The sequence below is a fragment of the Dreissena polymorpha genome, chromosome 6, assembly GCF_020536995.1.
Source record: "Dreissena polymorpha isolate Duluth1 chromosome 6, UMN_Dpol_1.0, whole genome shotgun sequence".
Taxonomy (NCBI): Eukaryota; Metazoa; Mollusca; class Bivalvia; order Myida; family Dreissenidae; genus Dreissena; species Dreissena polymorpha.
Window position 1 is genome coordinate 76,445,278 of NC_068360.1, and position 17,976 is coordinate 76,463,253.

Consider the following 17,976-nt stretch of genomic DNA (forward strand, 5'->3'; position numbering starts at 1 on the left):
AACTTTAAAGATCAAGGGAAAGTAAATCATCTAATTCGAGATACCGGTACTTAAGTAATTATACTTTAACACTTGCGGTTGTGACGCTCAAAGCAACCCGATGACATCCGCATGAAAGGTTAAAATGGTTTGAGTGTGTGTTTCCATTGTAACTTACCTACAACTCCGTGACTTTTTATACTACAAGCAGTATCATGTTACGGTAAAGCCCGTGAAACGAATCCATTAGCATATTATTTCCCGCGCTAAATACACGCGTAATAAACTCAATATATATGAGAGTACCGTTTTCCGAAAATCTTAAAATAAACGTTTGAATTTGGTTACCGAAACGAGTTGTAGCGTGCTAACTTGCAACTAAGTAATGATTTGTTGCTGTTTTTGAATGAAAAAGAACATTAATGCGCATTTGAATATCAAACACTAGTTTGCATTCTCTGCATTCTTTTGATGCGCATTTTCAGTAGATCTAAACTAATCCGTGCAATACGGTTAGCCAGATGCTTTAAACCATTTATCTTTACAATTATTTTAATCTGTAATTATCAAGGTTTATTTTAGTTGCACCCTTATGCGTTCAGTTACATGCATCCAGCGATAAACCCCATTTAAATACGCCTTTAACAATTACAGTACTTCTTCATAAGAACCTACATAAAGGCACGATAGAGTAAATCGCAAAATAACCATCAAGCATATTTATACTGTTAAATTATGTCAAACGTTTTATTAAGTCCGAAATGATTATTCACAATCTTGTCTCATATAAAGTTTATACTGATGTTTATAAAGAACCTCGAGGAGGTGTGGAACATCAAAGTAATTTGAATACTGTCTCGATTGAAGGACATTCGATTTAAGTTTTTTCACGCAAGAGACTTGAAAGTACAAAATAAGTAATAAACAATCTGGAAGATCTCTTAAACCATCAGTGAAACTATTTTCAGTTTGAACCAATGCCTCACGTGGACAACAAAATAAATATGACATGACACAAAAGAAAGGCACAGCGTGGTCTTTATTTTAATAAGAAAACCACTTAGATCTCCTGCGAAGTCTTTGATAATCATCTTGTGTAACATTAAAGACACCTTGGTCTTTTGATACATTTAATTTCAATATATATTTTGTTATTTATTTCAAAACGGTTATACAATTTGAGTAAACCATATTTATAAAAAAAGAAAAACAAATAATTTACCGATTTACAAAAATACACGTTTTAAATCGTTAACTTAAGCATAAGTAAAATGCTTTTAATCAGTTATCTTACAATACCACAAACGTCAACCATTTAACTAAGTGCATGCAGTTAAAAAATAAATGCACACATTATTGTATGTTTATTTTATTTTTTAAACGTTATACATACACCACTTCTGTTCACACGTAACAATTGTGTGTAAGCAAAATATAAAGAATGATTTGTACATATGGACTCACAAATAGTGGTAAGTATCAATAATACAAATAAAAGCAACAACAAAAGCAATACCCATGTAAAACAAACAGAAATACACAACCAAATTATATTGCATAAAAATGTTGATGATTTATTAATACGGATTCAGTAAAGTTTCAAAAGTTGCACTTAATATAAAACAAAGACTATTTCCATATTTCCAAATAAACCTTTATATCCAACTATAAAAAGAAGTTAACTAATAGAAATACGCATTACCAACATTCTTCGACGGCTATTACGATATTTGTTATCCTGTTTACATGATATATAAATCAAATTATTAATATGTTCTGCATACATTTCAATCAATATTGAAACACATGCAATTTTTATTATTTATATTCCTTTTATTTATAAAGTGGTAAGTTTTTTATACAATTTAAAATAACGTTAAATTAGCAAAAAATACGTTATACACGTGAGAGAACATAAATAGGTTGATCATAACTTATGCAACTACACACATTGACACGATAGGTCTCTCGTTTAAAAAGTTTTTTGTTTGAATAGGTTTATATTCAAACAAACATGTTGATTTGTTTTAAAATTTTATGTTAACCCATTTAGGAGGCCTGACTTACACGGATGCAATATTTATGTTCCTACGAGTAGTATTTCTGCGCATGCGTTTTCGATTAAAATATACGGGTTGATCCAACATGATTACAAACCTCGAAAGATAAACATGAAAACAGAACATTTATATTTGTGAACGAATCAAAAGAATAAAACACATTAACGAGTTTAAAACTTATTCATATTACTTTGTAAAGCATATTAAATTAAAATTTTAACAAAAAAATATATTGGCTTATCTAAAATATGAGATCTTTGAAATATGCAAGCCCTATTGCGTGGTTTATTTGTTCACATTAAAAATAAAATATAATTTAATATAACATTTTAACAAAAAACACTGATTTGTTTAAAAACTGTACATAACTACATCATATGTGCCGATCATACCTCACTCGAAAATATTGAATGACAACGAATACTCAATAGAATAATGCAGACATTAATCGAGGGGGTTGTTTCTATAATTGTCGACATTAACGAACCATTACGCGCTTTTGATCATAACCAGTTTGTATGATGCAAATACGATTTAACGATATTTTATACATCCTTTACATATTCGGCGTAGATGCTTCGATACGCTATATATATATATATTCATTCCAGATTTAAACAGCGTAAATATGCGGGACCAACTGTAAAATGATTACGAAGAGAGACCATCTTCACATTTAAAATGAAGGTCTGTACTCTTTCAGCAAACAAGATATGCATACATTTATAATAGCGATGCATTTTAGATGTGTTCAAATATGGCGCACAAAAATCTTTTTATGGTACTTATTTTAGGACATACATTCTGACAAAAATATATCCAATGAAGATATTGGACCGTTTTACAAACATTGCAACGGACTGATGAGCGAGTGTTTCAATATCTTAGTTTTAAATGTTTGCATGTCCATTAAAGCAAAAAGAACTAAACTAAATCTGTGAAAATGTGAAAAAATGACAAATACGTATTATATTTTTGTTTTGAGCAACGGTGAACAAGGAAATTCCGATATTTTGCTACAATGTTGGCACACTGCAGTTTTCATTTACAAAATGAAAAAAAAATGTTTTAATCATTTATTACATCAACATAACTAAACCTCCCTTTCTAATGAAATATTGGAATATAATAAACACAAGGACAAATTGAACCAATATGTATGCATATCTCTACATGTCAGTATATTTATACAATACATCTTTGAATATAAACTTTCGATATTTACAATTTGCATAATTGTACAGCGGCATGACTTTAATACAAATCTAATGATTTTGGTTCAATGAGAAGTGATTATATTTATGTATTTTTAAACAACTCATTTGATATAACCAATTGTATGTCCTAAAAGCTATATGTAACAATAATGCAAATTCTTAGTTGTTTTACTTTAAAGGGCTATTTTAAACCATTTAGTAGACATGCAATGAAGTCTTGCAAAACTGATGTTCCAACGTATTGTATTTTGCGCCTGTGTTTATTCTCAAATGTTTAAAAGAGATCATGCTGATCAAACATTATAACAAACTTCGAAAGCTAAGCAAAAAGAAAGAGTGTTGATAAATATACGTGGAAATCATAAAACACTTGTGCGAGTCACAGAAGCAATTGTATTATTTTGTATACCATCATAAATTAAATGTTTGACACCATTTTGACAAGAAAATGTACTGCCGAATAAAACAAATGAAATCATTGCAATGTGCAATCTCTTTTGCATGGTTAAATTGTCCACACTAAAAATAAAATCAAAAACAAAATAACATAGCAAAAATTACAAAACATATATTTTACAGAAACCAGACTGTTGTTGATATGCTTGTTAAACATTTACCAACTATTCTGTGCTTTTAATCACAACCAGTCTGATAAACATACATTTATAATAGCGACGAATATCAGATGTGTATAAATACGCAATATGAACCATTTATGGCACTAATGTTTTGACTGAATTTCTTACAACCAAAAAATATACATCTGATAACGAGATCGGATTTTGTTTACAAGCATTGCAACGGACTGATGAGCGAGTGTTTCAACGCTAAAATTGAAAAAGCTTGCATTTACATTTGAGCAAATAGATCTGAAACTAAATGTAAATAATTTGAAGGGTAAATAATATTCATTTGTTTTGAGCAACTGTAAAATGAACATTCTGACTAACATTTCGTTCCAATGTTGGCACATCGCAGTTTGCATTAAGTAAATGAAACATAAAATGTTTTAATCATTTTTACATTGACATTACTTAACCATCAGTTCAACTTAAACCTTGCAAACAATAGATAAAAATGTAATGAATACAAGGAAAAATATAATAAATATGTATGCATATAACTAAATGTACATAGATGTATTCCAATTTTAATCAATACATCTTCGAATATATGCTTTCGACATATTCAAGTTGCATAATTGTTCATCGTCATGCCTTTTCAACATATATGATATTATACATTTCAGTAGGGACTATATTTATTACCAATACCGAAATGGTAAATCAGGCGAGAACCCTGCTTATTCGTAATTCATTTTTTTTAATGTGTATATTTATACATGTTTATCAGTGCAAGCATATAATATAGTTCACCTTAGAATTTATAAGAACACCATAATCTAAATCTGGTACCGTGCTGTCGAAATCAAACCATGGGCCACGTGATAATACCTGCCGCCATTAAAACACAGAGCTGTTCCCGATTCCGAAACGTGTTTTGTATGTGCGATCTCAACGTTTCACACACAGTTCGATGACACGCAATGGTTAACCATTTCCCACTCAAAAGCATAGTGAAAATTGCTATCTGCAAACAGCATTTAACAAGAACAGCTTGCGAGTAACTCGCAGTCTGTTCAGGTTTTATGCTGCTTGCTGCTCATCAATATCTTAGAGTTGGAAATGAAGCATTTAAAACTTGAATTTAGTAAGAAAGGTCTTCCATTAAATTTAACTATTAAGGGACTACACATGCGTCAGAATACGCATCTAAGGGGTAAAGCATTATCCGGCATACTTCATATGAATCAGAGAGTGAACAGCTACTTGTCACCTATTGTCATTTCCTTACGAAGACCATGTTTCACAGATTCAAACATGTTTAGAGACATGTATTCCGAAGCTGTGTTGGATTCCGCTATATTTTCAGTCAATATGTCCTGACGCCAATATCAACAATACAATGTGTTATTGTTGATTTCACCACAGTAAAATAAGTTTGTTATTTAGTTCACAACGTCCATGGAACATAACGCTGTCAAAACCAAAATGTACAGATACACTTCTCGTATTTTAAAGTGATGTCAACATACGATCTAGATATATCTATATTTATGTAACTGGAACTATTTTTGGTAACGGATGGACGGTAAGCATCAAAGACTGAACTGACACTGATAACTACGTCATCAACAACGTCATCAACATGTACTTTTTCGGCTCAACTTATGACACACCGACATGTGACGCTTTTTCATTTGTTAACACCACCATGGACACAGGTGCAACGTAATCAGAATAGAAACCAAGAACTATATAAACGGACTAGTTACCCAGAAAGAAAATCAATATTTTTGCGTCCTTCTCCAGCAGTCCTTCCACGTGATCAAGTTTAACATAAAGGTGGCTCCCGGCCGAGAAAAAGTCCACGAAGCTGCATTGGCTGTTGTATCTGCTGTCATTGGGTTGATTCCTCAGCGTCTCGCTTTTTGAACGCAACGGCTTATCTTTAGAGTTATCTTTATTTTCATTGCCAAAGAAAGTAAACTCTGCCTGAAGAATCTCTTGACTATTGGGCTTAAAAGCGAGTTCAGTTGAAACGAAATAGTATCCAGGTTTGTTAAACTCGATTTTGTGGCTGTCGTTCAACGCCAAGCCGCCTCGCATCAGGCCACGAGGATTCCAGCGTACTTTCCTGTCATCTGATTCGAGACAATGAATTTAATTTAAAAGTCTTCTGGTAATAATTCTTAATAATACGAACGAGATTTTTTAAATTATTATTGATACTATGACCAAGAATTTAAAGATTTCCATAACTTTGTTTTATAAATGAAACAAATTATTCCAAAACGTTGTTTTAAGTCAAACACATTGTTTATATTTGCAACTTAAAGTACATATACATGTATAAACGCTAGTGTATGATCATGATCGTAAATAAATAAATAAATTTAGTTTGATGTCTTAAAGTAGGTGTTCATAAAGGAGCACGTTCATACCTAAGTCAACTGACTTGAGTTCAAGAATTGGACGACCGTGATATATCTCCTCATCTTCAGCTGCAAATAAAAAACAACTGTAACGGTGTTCACACATACATCTATGTTTTTTTCTGTTCTATTAAACACAGTTAATTGAATTTTAAACGCTTGAATTGTTTCCACATCTAAACATATTAGTTGTTTGATTGTTTTAAAACGTGTAAGTTGAAGTTGTTTAAAGAAGATCAGAAGTTGGAAAAGTGTTAGATAAAGTATTCAACCGACAACACATACAGACTGACTCCTGGACAGACGAAATGAAAAGCTCTTATAAAATGATTTGAGCAGAAAAGCAAAACAATGCATGCAGGTGTATATCAAACAGAAACACTGATAACATATGCTGCTTTCAATAAATTTCTCATTTTAAAACCAAAGGATGTTCTTTAACAAACTTTGCATCAAGCGTAGGAAATGTCTATACCTCAGAAGTATCGATCTGTAAAATATTCACAAACTTCATCGGTAGTTTGTTTCGAATATCTTTTGCGAATATTTACAGGTTGAATAATGGATAGCATTGATAACTTTCAACGTACTTTGACTAGAAGCTTAATAATACAATAAATGCAATAATACCTTTAATAGAAGTTGGCGTGACTCTTCTCGTCTAAAATAGATGAAAACAATACTTCTTCATTTCACATACTATTTATTTTATAATTACAATATTTGTGTATGTATAGGTAAAGTCTTTTAGGTATTGCTATTTGAAAACATGCGATTTTGAATATGTTCGTTTTAAACGAATAATAGCATCGTGTAGCAATAATATTATTGTAATATGAGCCGAACTATGGTCGACCTTGACATTGTGCTCGCCAAAACCTTTCGTGCATGTTTAATGTATACATTATAATATAACCAAATGCAAATGCCACATCGACATAAAATAACATAAAAATTTCATCTTTTGTTTACAAATAGAAAGTTCAGTTATAACCCAATATCATTTTAGTAAAGACGTGAAGAATGAGTATGATGTTATACCATGTAAAAACGTGGTCGAAATACTTAAAATATTTAAGATAAACATATACATAACTGAATTATAATTAATGTAAAACAACACAGAACCGAAAAAATCTCCGAGAACGGGCAGATGTTACGTGAAGAAAAGTTTCTCTTAATTCTCTTCTTACATCATCCATATACATATATGTGTATGTCATTTTAACAAAAGTTACCTTAATAATGAAGTCAACTAGGTTGGTATCTGCCTTCAGACAACAAAGGTCACCGGGTCTTTTTTCCAATCCAAGCTCCTCGTGACTATCAAAGATGTCTAGAACGCTACAGCTGACGCAAGTTTTGTTCATTTGTCCCGGTTCTGATACGAGTTTATTTCCTACTATTACACTTACGTAGACCGTCACCGCTGGCACGATCAATAACATCAACACAACGTTAAGAATTACTAGAACAGTAAACTTGTTACAACTTAAACATTTCTCAGACCTGCTAGATTCAGATGACTGCTTGCTAGAGACTGGAGAATCCAAACGCGGTTGGGAACTATTACCTTCCACCATTTCGTACCTTGGTTCACTGTTGCCGAAAGACTGGTCAACACCAGGCATTGTGTGAAACGGTCTATTATCGAATGTTGAAGACGGAGTGTCGCCGCTGTATATTGTCTCTAGAGCTCCAGATTTCAGACTCCTTGGTTTATGCTGACTTTGATTTTTAAACACTGTATGTAGATATTTCCCAGCCCGCGTCTCATTAAAATTTACGACAGTGTCTAGAGGAGTTTTCGACACTTGCCTTTGGTTTGACACAGGGTATTGAAAGGGTATTCCGTTAAATTGTATATCCGGTAATGATCTCACGCTCAGGGACTTCCGGAACGTGAGTTCTGGATCCGTACTTTGCAAATGCTCTCTCGCGATATTCTGTGTTCTATCAAAGCATGATGAACACTCGCATTCGGTGGCATTAGGTGTGTATGGCATACTCACATAATGGTTAAGTGGTGATTTGCAGCAGGTTTTATTTACTGTATCTTCATTGTTCTCAGAGTACTGCCTCGGTCTTGAAATCGGTATTGTGTGCTGATTATTACATTTTCTGCCGCTGTTGCCAAACTGTTCGAAAGGTCCGTTATTTTCTTCATTGTCTAAATTACTGTCACCGAGACTAAATGATACTCGATGACCGGATTCTTTTCTCGAAGCAAACATTCTCTCTCTAACAACAGCGTCACATTTGCAATTACTTGACATTTCTGGCATGGTCGAATAATTTTTGCCGGTACTGTTACTGTCGGATTTGTCACTATTTCGTCTCAGATTGGAGCCGCTATTGTCGTCTGGTGACGATCCAGACAAGTCTGTCAGCTGTGTTTGTGTCGAGACGCCAGAGGCCTCAGAGCCGTTGCTTTCAAGTCGACGTCGTTTAGTCGCGTTGGTAGTCATCGCTTTCATTCCTCCATGATAGTAATTATTGAACTGCGTGCTAATAGAAACGGTCTGTGTCATTGGTGGACATTAGGTGTAACATTGATGTGACGTGGTCTTACTACTTAAACGTTGGCAAAGTCTGCAATAAGCAAGAACAAAAAATATAAGATATAGATTGTGGATTATATCTATCAAATAAATTAACCTGATTTTTTTAATATGGTCCTTCTACCTAAATAAAAAGCTTACCACTTAGATATCGTATTAAGACACATGGGTAGTCCTCAGAAAGTTAAATTCAATTTAAGATATTTTCAATTAGATTCAAATTTTTAAGGCGTCATTTCCAACCCTTAGATACTGATAAGTAGGCTACGAGTTACTAGCAGGCTGGTCCGGTTATATGCTGTTTGTGCACATTGCCATTTTCACTTTGCTTCTGCGTGGGTTAGGGGTTAAATGGTCAATCTCTGGTGCTCTGATTTGTATTTCAGGACCGGCGGATTTAACTCATTTTTGTTTATTTTCCTGTTGACGATTTTTAAACTGACATATAAGAATTATGATGACTCTTGTTCAATTGGCCATATACGACGGATACTGTACGTATAAACGGCCGAGTTTTTGATACCAGCAATGTACAATTGAATGACTTGTCTTGAATAACATGTGTAGCTCGTACTTAGCTCTAAATAAAGTTGACGGGCGTGAACCCGCGCTTACCTATCTATTTCAGTATATATAGCCACCTACAATGGGTGTATTGGAATTCAGTCAAGAGTCCAGAGAGAAGAAAATTCAAGAAATATACATAGGCGAATTAAATAAAGCAATTGTTGTTAAGCTCAAATCGGAAACTTATAAGAGATGGGTTTATACATGTCTGAACTGACGCTGTATGTGGCGAATTGTAGCCTTGACATATTTAAGCCAACCTAATTTCTACCTGAAATACAATTGATTATAATTAGAGACCTTTTCGAACATCTACTTTTTAAAATCTGCATGGTGACTTTTTTTTAAATGTCGAGGTCTAAGAGGCATTTTGTGTTTGTTATATCTAAGATTTTTTTTTGTTACCGAATGCTTAGTACGGATTAAAACCTAATATCGTTGTGATAGTTAAGTGTCGATCAGATAATTTAAGAAAATAACAGTTATGCACATTTCATGAGCAAATATAATAGTCAAAAAGAGACCGGGAAGTTAGGTTGATAAGATAGGGTTATCTCGTTTGCAGAGCGATATTGTTGGGAATGTCGTTTCCATTAAAGAAGTGATACAAAGATTAGCCACTATTTCAGATAACAGGGAGTTGAATTGTGTACCCTTACCTATATGTTGGCGGCTTTTGTGTCACAAAATAAACTGACCGTGTTCGGTGAAAAATGGGTTTCATGCATATGCGTAAGCGGACAGCACAGGCTAATCTGGGACGACACTTTATGCCCAAACTGGATTTTTGCCAAGAAGAGACTTTCTTTAAACAGAAAAATCATAAAAGCGGAAATTTCTCGTCCCTGATTAGCCCGTGTTGACTGCACAACCCAATCTGGGACGACACTTTTCGCACATGCATTAGACACCCTTTTTTCAGAGCACGGCTCACATAAATAAGGACACAAATTGTTTTACAGGCAATACGTCGAGCTTTTTATAAGTAATGTAGTAATATATCTTTTTCAAATTTAACAAGAGTATCGTAAAAAGAAGTTCAGATCTTTTACACGGTTTCTTTAAAACTCGTGGGTTAGGTAGACTTGAAAAGATACAGTATTTGTTATGTTTAAACTACTTTATTCTTTTACGGAAAATATTTTTATGAAATGTACATATCAACTACTTTTGAAACTTCATAGTTATCATAAAAGTGTAGTAAGCGTAAGAGAAGTATATGCGTTAAGCTCACGAGACATTTTGTGAAAGCGAAGTGCCCCTGCAATAACCTAAAGTTGTAACGTGGCCTACAGCTACAGCTTTCGAGTGTTTTACATATGATTTTTTATCAAATTGAAATCTAAGGTATATAACTTTACTTAATGTGTGGAGATTTTTCTATAATGATTTTTAAATAAAATGATGAAAAGTTTTTTACGTCCTATATTTCATAGTTACATTTGTAACTGTTTTTTCAAACTCGAAAGACATGGGTCATTTGAGATATCTGAATACAATGAAATTTATCAAAATTAATATTGAGCCTTCCACTATTGTTGGAGTGTGCACCATAGCAATACTTTATACACAATGGTTGTAATGATTTACAATGCTATTTTTGTCAACAAAATCAGTGTCGATTTACGAAAATGAGAGTCGTGAGAATTTTATCATTTGATACAATACGACATTCACATTGTAACATTAAGTTGCTCTTGTACAATTGGATAAAAACATAAAACAATAAAATCGTATTAATTACTGAATAATCTAAATGTTACCAGAGACATACGTTTGATAGAACCTATAAATGGTACAATCAAATTCCAATACACTTCCTATACTCCGTATTTATCCGAGTTGATAATTTACTCTTTGAGCTTGTTTTAACAGTTTAATGCGTGCACAACCTTCTTCCTTAACGAGAATTACAGTAAGCCTGTTACATTCGGCTTTACAAGGAAATAGAAAATGTTAAATACCGTAATCGAACCTTGGTTGTTTCGATATTAAGATGTTTTACAAAGGGAGGAATCCATCGGATTAACCCTCTATAATATAAAACAGGAACATATTTATTTTTTTGTTTAATCATACGTCATTTTCGGTTAGCCAAATTCCCCATATCTTAAAATTAAACTTAAATGAAATTAAATTCTGAAATTAAATAAACCATGTAAAACATACTCAGAATAAATTTTTTAGTCTTTGATTTGTTTATTAATTGTATAACCTTCGACTTTTTATTTATAGACGGTCGATGCGATAATTTTGTCTTTGTCTTGTTAAAAAAATCGTACCGGAAAATAAACATTTTATTTTAACGTTGGGAATTTAATTATGGCATAGATCTATCAATAGATATTTGTTTATAGTAAGCTGTGTATTTACATTCGTATACTGAAAGCGGTTAAATACAAATTTGAAAAGTATTTTTCGTTGATTTACCACGTCAAACGTTCCTTCCATGTCTGAAAATAAGCATTATTTTACGAGCGTGATGAACATAGCGCTGTTTTCTGATGCGTAAATGTTTAGCTTACCAACAAGGGATACTTTATCAGTATATAGCACAGTTATTTTGGATTATATACAATATTGGTTGTTGAATTTATTTTATTTATTTATTTTATTGAATTTGAATGCGTGCGTGATCGTGCGTGAGCGCGTGTTTGTGTTTTGCAACCGCGAAAACAGTTACGTTTAAGTAAATCACGACTGAGATTCCATTGCATAGATTTCCTGCTAATAATCGAGATAATACATGGTGTGCATAACGTTATCTTTCAATTGTTTTGGGACTTCTTTTGTCTTGATATTAACATCGTTTGAGTAATGACCTAGAGTTGCAAAAACGTCTATAATACATTCGCACATCTTTGTTTACAAATTTATGGGCCGTGCTCTGTGAAACAGGGGTTTAATGCATGTGCGTAAAGAGCCTTTTCAGATGAGAATGTGCAGTCCGCAAAGGCTAATCAGGGACGACACTTTCCGCCTTAACTTGATTTTAGCTAAGAAGAGACTTTCTTGAAACGAAAAATATAATAAAAGAAGAAAGTGTCGTCCCTGATTAGCCTGTGTGGGCTGCATAGGCTAATATGGGACGAAACTTTACGCACATTAATTTGAACCCATTTTTCACAGAGCACGGTTCATATATATTACAATACCATCTTTTCGATGTTTCCAGTTACTGATGATCAATACAATTATGCAGTGTTGTTTTTTCGTTACATATTTCATTTCTTACGACGCCTACAGTGCCATTCCAGCCATATTGAACACCGTGTATGAACTGTGTGTACATTTATATGGTACACATTAATGTTCATTCTATACATAGATGGTGACGTCACTAAGTAAGTGTCACCTATATACATGTATACTAAGACGCATCACATTCCCCTGGTTTGGGAAATTATGCTTCCGCCAAAGTAGTTTTGCGTAGGAATGAACATGTTAATAATGAAAGAAAAATCGTTTTTTATTGTGTGTTTTAAACGGAATGTAGTTTTAAGAAATGTTATTTAATTATGTTTAAATGTGATTTGAATCTCTATTAAGACTGATAGCGATTATCAGAAGCACGATTACCTGACCTACTTTCGCTTTCACTTTTCACTCGTAAAAGAAGTGCTACCCATAATTCCTTTCGCGTTAGTGCACAGGTCAGTAAGACCGGTGTGTACACAATGCAGTAATGTCCACAAAACCAATAAATGAGCGGGGTTTCATAAATGTGCGTAACGTCCCTATCAGATTAGACTGTTCTGCAGACTACACATAAATATAATCTGGGACGACACATCACGCACATGCATTAAGCCCAGTTTTTCCATAACGATAATCATACGCTTGTTGCCTAAACACAATTTTATGGATGAATTCAAAATATGTACATGTATTACTTTATCAATATTTAAAGTTGTCCTGGTAACCAAAACCTTTTTTATGTACCTTTTTATGTAATAACCATTAAATAACTTAAATAGTGTACCTAGATAAATATATGCGTAAAAGAGGGGATATGGATTGTTCAATTCATATGTATATATCGGTAGAAAATATCGCTGACAAGTCCCTTTAAAAACACGGCGTGCAGTTAATCTCAAGGCCGAACATGATTTTGAGTCATGTTTACAAACATAGAGCGAGTTTTATGTGTCAAACTGAAGTTTAAGATAAACCACTATAGCGCTTGAAAAAAACGTGTTCATACGAAAGTTATTAATCTTGCGTGGGTCTTGTAAAATGGAATGTCAAAAGTTCTCCCAAAAACATTAAGTCTATTTAGTTAGCATTTGGGTCGTCATCTATAAATCAACCGTAGTGTATCGGTTAACCGAGAGCGCGTATTAATTTTCACGTAATAAGAAAGCAGACTTTTCCGCGCAATGATAGTTATTTATACGACATAAATGCTTAACAGTAATTTATTACCCAATTTTACACGGAGAAGTTCATATAGACAACGAACTCAACAAACGTTGTAACTCTACTCGTGCACTGACGGAAAGAAGTGACCAAAATATAGTTTTCGTTTTTGAAGTGTTAGAATCGTAAGGACCTTCGCAACATCGATATTACTTTGTCAATAAGCAATTCTGCTGCCCTAGTCCGTCAGAGGCTTTATGCATCGCGGTCTTAATTCCTCGTGATTCAAGTCATACGCATCGAAACTACGGTGCGAATCTTTTATTGAGTACAAATCGAAAATTATATTATAATTATGGCATAGTACACCAAGATTTCTCGCAAAAGAAAGAAAAAACAACTTACTTATTAGTCAACAGAGAAAACTTGCCACCCTTACTTTTGCAAAGAATATGCACAAGATTTTGTTATGTTCAATTTGAATAATCCTGTTTTCGTTATTGTTTATTTTATTGTGATCCTCATTGTTATTTCAATACTCTCCACATCCAAGCTCAACATTATTTACAAATAGAAAGCACATGTTTCTTAAAGATATGATTATTTCATATACAACAAAAAGTTTACCTTCTTTTGCGTAAAATAATGTTTCGAACGTAATAATGTGTTTTTCTTTTAGTAATGTACAGTTATATATCAACTATTAAAACGATATCCCCTCGGTTAAATGACGAATTTCCAAAAAATCCGCTTACGAACATACATGGTATGTGAAAGTCTTCATGTAATTGAAGAAGCTAGCCCGCACAATTCAGTATAGAATTACATATTACTAGTAATAAAAAGACAATATGGATATTTAAACCTTAAACAACAGTTTTATGGTGCATGGGATGGGTTAATTTAAAATATTTGAAGATGTTCAGCGTCAACTCAACATTTCCGCTGAAGACTAACTGCGCAACACTTGGACAAATACACAGAAGTTGTAATTAATCACCTAAGTTGGCGGTGCATAGAGATAAAGTGATATCGATTAAACACCTAAATCAAAATATAAAACATTTCTTGAAGTAGAACCTTGACTGTTTGATACACACGTTTACAACGTATATAATGCATTTGCAAACTAAGAAGTTTCGAGTAATCAGAATAAATAATTATTATTTTAAACACGCGTTCTATTCGTAGATAACATGTACTGTAAACATAAATCATGAAATGAGTATCGATGATATGTTAATCCGCAAAGGAAACAAACATTATCGTTCAGATCTAATTACAATAGAAAAAGCGTGGCTATGTTTACTTTAAATGAACCCATACTTAAAAGTGCAATAATAATTTGATCGACGTAGTTTAAAAGTTTACATTTTTTCATAATGATATGCAATCAGGAAAAGCCCATTTAAACGATAAACCGCAGCTATTGATTAATATTACATTCCAACATAAACGTTCAAAGCTATATAACACCTCATTAGTTCAGGACTTGCGTTTGCAAGTATACAATATGCAAATCAATGCAAATCAAGCTCGTATGTTATATGTCCTGTGTCTTAAATTGTAGCAATGTTTATGATAAAGCACATGTCAAAAATGAAAAATTATTGGAAAACAAAGATTTCAATTTGTTAAATATACTTACATCAAAATTGGCAGCCCAATAGCTGGTGCGAACAAAAATATATCCTTATGAAATTTGCACACAGCAGTTTAACTGCACGTTATGAAATATACAACGAATTTAAACTCGACAGGTTCTATCAACAGTGCGCTTGAATATGTAAAGTTGTTTGATAAAGCGGTTATATGGGTAGTAAATGGGTACAAGAATGGGAATTCCCTATATATTTTCTTTTAAATGTTTTAACTTAAAGGGGCCTTTTCACAGATTTTGGCATATTTTGAAGTTTGTCATTAAATGCTTTATATAGATAAATGTAAACATTGGATCTTAAAAGCTCCAGTAAAAAATCAAGAATAAAATTTAAAAAAGAAAAAAAAAACCGGTACCAAGGCTCGAACCAGTGACCGCCGGAGTCCTGGAGTAAGTCTGAAGTAAAAACGCATTAGCCCTCTCAGCTATTCCGCCAGGTTTACACACTTAAGTATTTTATACCTTATATAAGCAATCTTCGTAGTTTCGTAAATTTACACGACAACAACAGAACTCTCCAAATTATTCAATCGTTTCGCGTTGCAACGCTTTATAATTTTTAGGTTTTCAAATCGTCAAAAGATACATATAATGGCTATATTGGACTATGGTTAATGGTCAGTATTACTGTTTCCTCACAAATATCATAACTTTAACGAAAATTTGCGAATCTGAAACAACTTTTTTCAATTTTGTCAATTTACCAAACCGTGAAAAGGTCCCTTTAATATACCGTTTTCGGCGAAAAATCTATTTCACAGTTCAGGGAAAATAAGCTGGCGAACGGAGCGACCTGACAATTTTGGCATGTCTATCCAAGGAAGGTTACCATACCCTTTCCGTCGAAATTGTATTAAGGTTTTGAAGAAAACACTCGTAGGGCGAACGCCCTATTGAAGGCGGTGTCTAGCTTAGATGTTTTCAAAATAAGATGAACCCAAATTATATCGCACACCCTAGGCTTACTGTTATCGCTTTTGTGAAACTTCTACGAACGCTATTAGTTGTTGGGCACATTTGCAGGTGCAGCCTCCAGATTTTATCTGCTTCCGTCGGGTGTTGTCCGATATGTGAATATAAAAAAATGTGTCTATGCCTGGAGATATCTGTTGTTTTTTAATTGTTTAAAAAAAGAGAAACTTCACAAATTCCAATTTTCCAAAAATAGCAGTTTGGCTGATGATGACTAAGCACGTTATTTTTGACACAGTTAAAGAGAATGAATCGCCACTGCTAAATGAATGAATCTCCATAGTTGTCGCGAACATAAATTAATGTGCATATTAGTATGAAAACAAAACACAAAATGTACAACTAGTTATGTGTATTTGAAAGTGGGTTATATTCCGTTGTTTTTTTGATTTAACGATTGTTTGGTTTGATTATTTAATTTTAGCATTAAGTAAGGTTTATTAATTGTGTACATGCTTATCGATTTATGTGCACGTGTATTTATTAAATTTGATACCCAAGAGAGCTTGAAAGTCTGCCTTACCCTGGCGATGTTCAGTTTATTGGTGCATATATTTCAACATCCTCAGAGTCAGCTACAGAAATGTGTACGCTTTTTTGATCAAAACAAATAAATAATTTGCCCAGTGCCTTCAAGTATTTTGTTTTTACTGTTATTGTAAAATGGAACAGAGTAAATTATCAGTCAATTGTTATTACCATAAATATGATAATCAAGGCCATAGCCATTATCAACATTATTTAGTATCATCACTGTCGTAGCGTACTCCACCTCATCATAATGGTGTAATTGTGATGTTTGGTTTGTTATCTGAATCTTTTACAGTAAATAAATATGATTATCATTATGTTCCTCATCAAAATCATCATCGCTTGCATCAATATCATCATCCGAACAGTTATTATCATCATTATCATATTTATCTATCATGTACCAGATGCACTACATACCCCGTACAGCCATATCAGTACAGTTATGTGCGTGACAAGTAACCATTTGCAAACTTTATCCGCTGGAGAGGCACACGAAGAATCCCCAAAACAGGTCGTTTAATTAACCCATTTATGCTTAGTGGACTATCCCATCCTTCTAAATTGGATCAATTTATTAAAAAAATTAGGGATATTTAGTATATTTATCTCTATATTGAGAATATTTCTTACAGAAATTCCTTTAAGCAAACAGCTCAGACTCTGATGATCTACGATGTTTGCCGAGGCCTTTTTCTAGACGCTCGGCATAAATGGTTTTACAAAAAGATTGAAAATAAATATTTCAAGATGATTACGGGTTGTCGAGCCGTTTCAAAGCGAGCATATGTTGCGCAATTTTGCACAGACTTGCAAACTACATTTCGCAGTACTTAAGAGCTTCTTCTTTTAAAATCTGATGTTTGTATTGATGGCATATTGGCAGAATTCTTAATATTAATTGTTTGCTGCATTCTATAGCGATAATACAGTTGATTTATATGTATTGTTGTAATTCCTTAAATTGAAAATGTTCTAGTCTTCTATTTTGTAAAATCCCTAATGTTGCGATGAAACACATTATAATCTTAATTCGATGCAAAGTCCCATAAATACTTATAATAAACGAATATTT

General features: G+C 33.1%; 1 protein-coding gene across 2 annotated transcripts in view; it reads right to left on the bottom strand.

The window, feature by feature from the left end:
* Window positions 1-1,212: 1,212 nt before the first annotated feature.
* LOC127833343 (uncharacterized) overlaps window positions 1,213-17,976 on the bottom strand; it is a 67,212-nt gene continuing 50,448 nt past the window's right edge. The window contains exons 1-5 of one of the 2 annotated variants that reach the window (XM_052358527.1): window positions 11,154-11,322; window positions 7,490-8,843; window positions 6,882-6,912; window positions 6,261-6,320; window positions 1,213-5,960 (exon numbers count right to left, since the gene is read on the bottom strand). In XM_052358527.1, coding sequence (XP_052214487.1) covers window positions 5,584-5,960; window positions 6,261-6,320; window positions 6,882-6,912; window positions 7,490-8,782 — 1,761 coding nt within the window. In that variant the 5' untranslated portion in view covers window positions 8,783-8,843; window positions 11,154-11,322 and the 3' untranslated portion in view covers window positions 1,213-5,583. Of the gene's footprint in view, window positions 5,961-6,260; window positions 6,321-6,881; window positions 6,913-7,489; window positions 8,844-11,153; window positions 11,323-17,976 lie in introns of those variants that run through there. The other variant, XM_052358528.1, reaches the window with a different exon arrangement.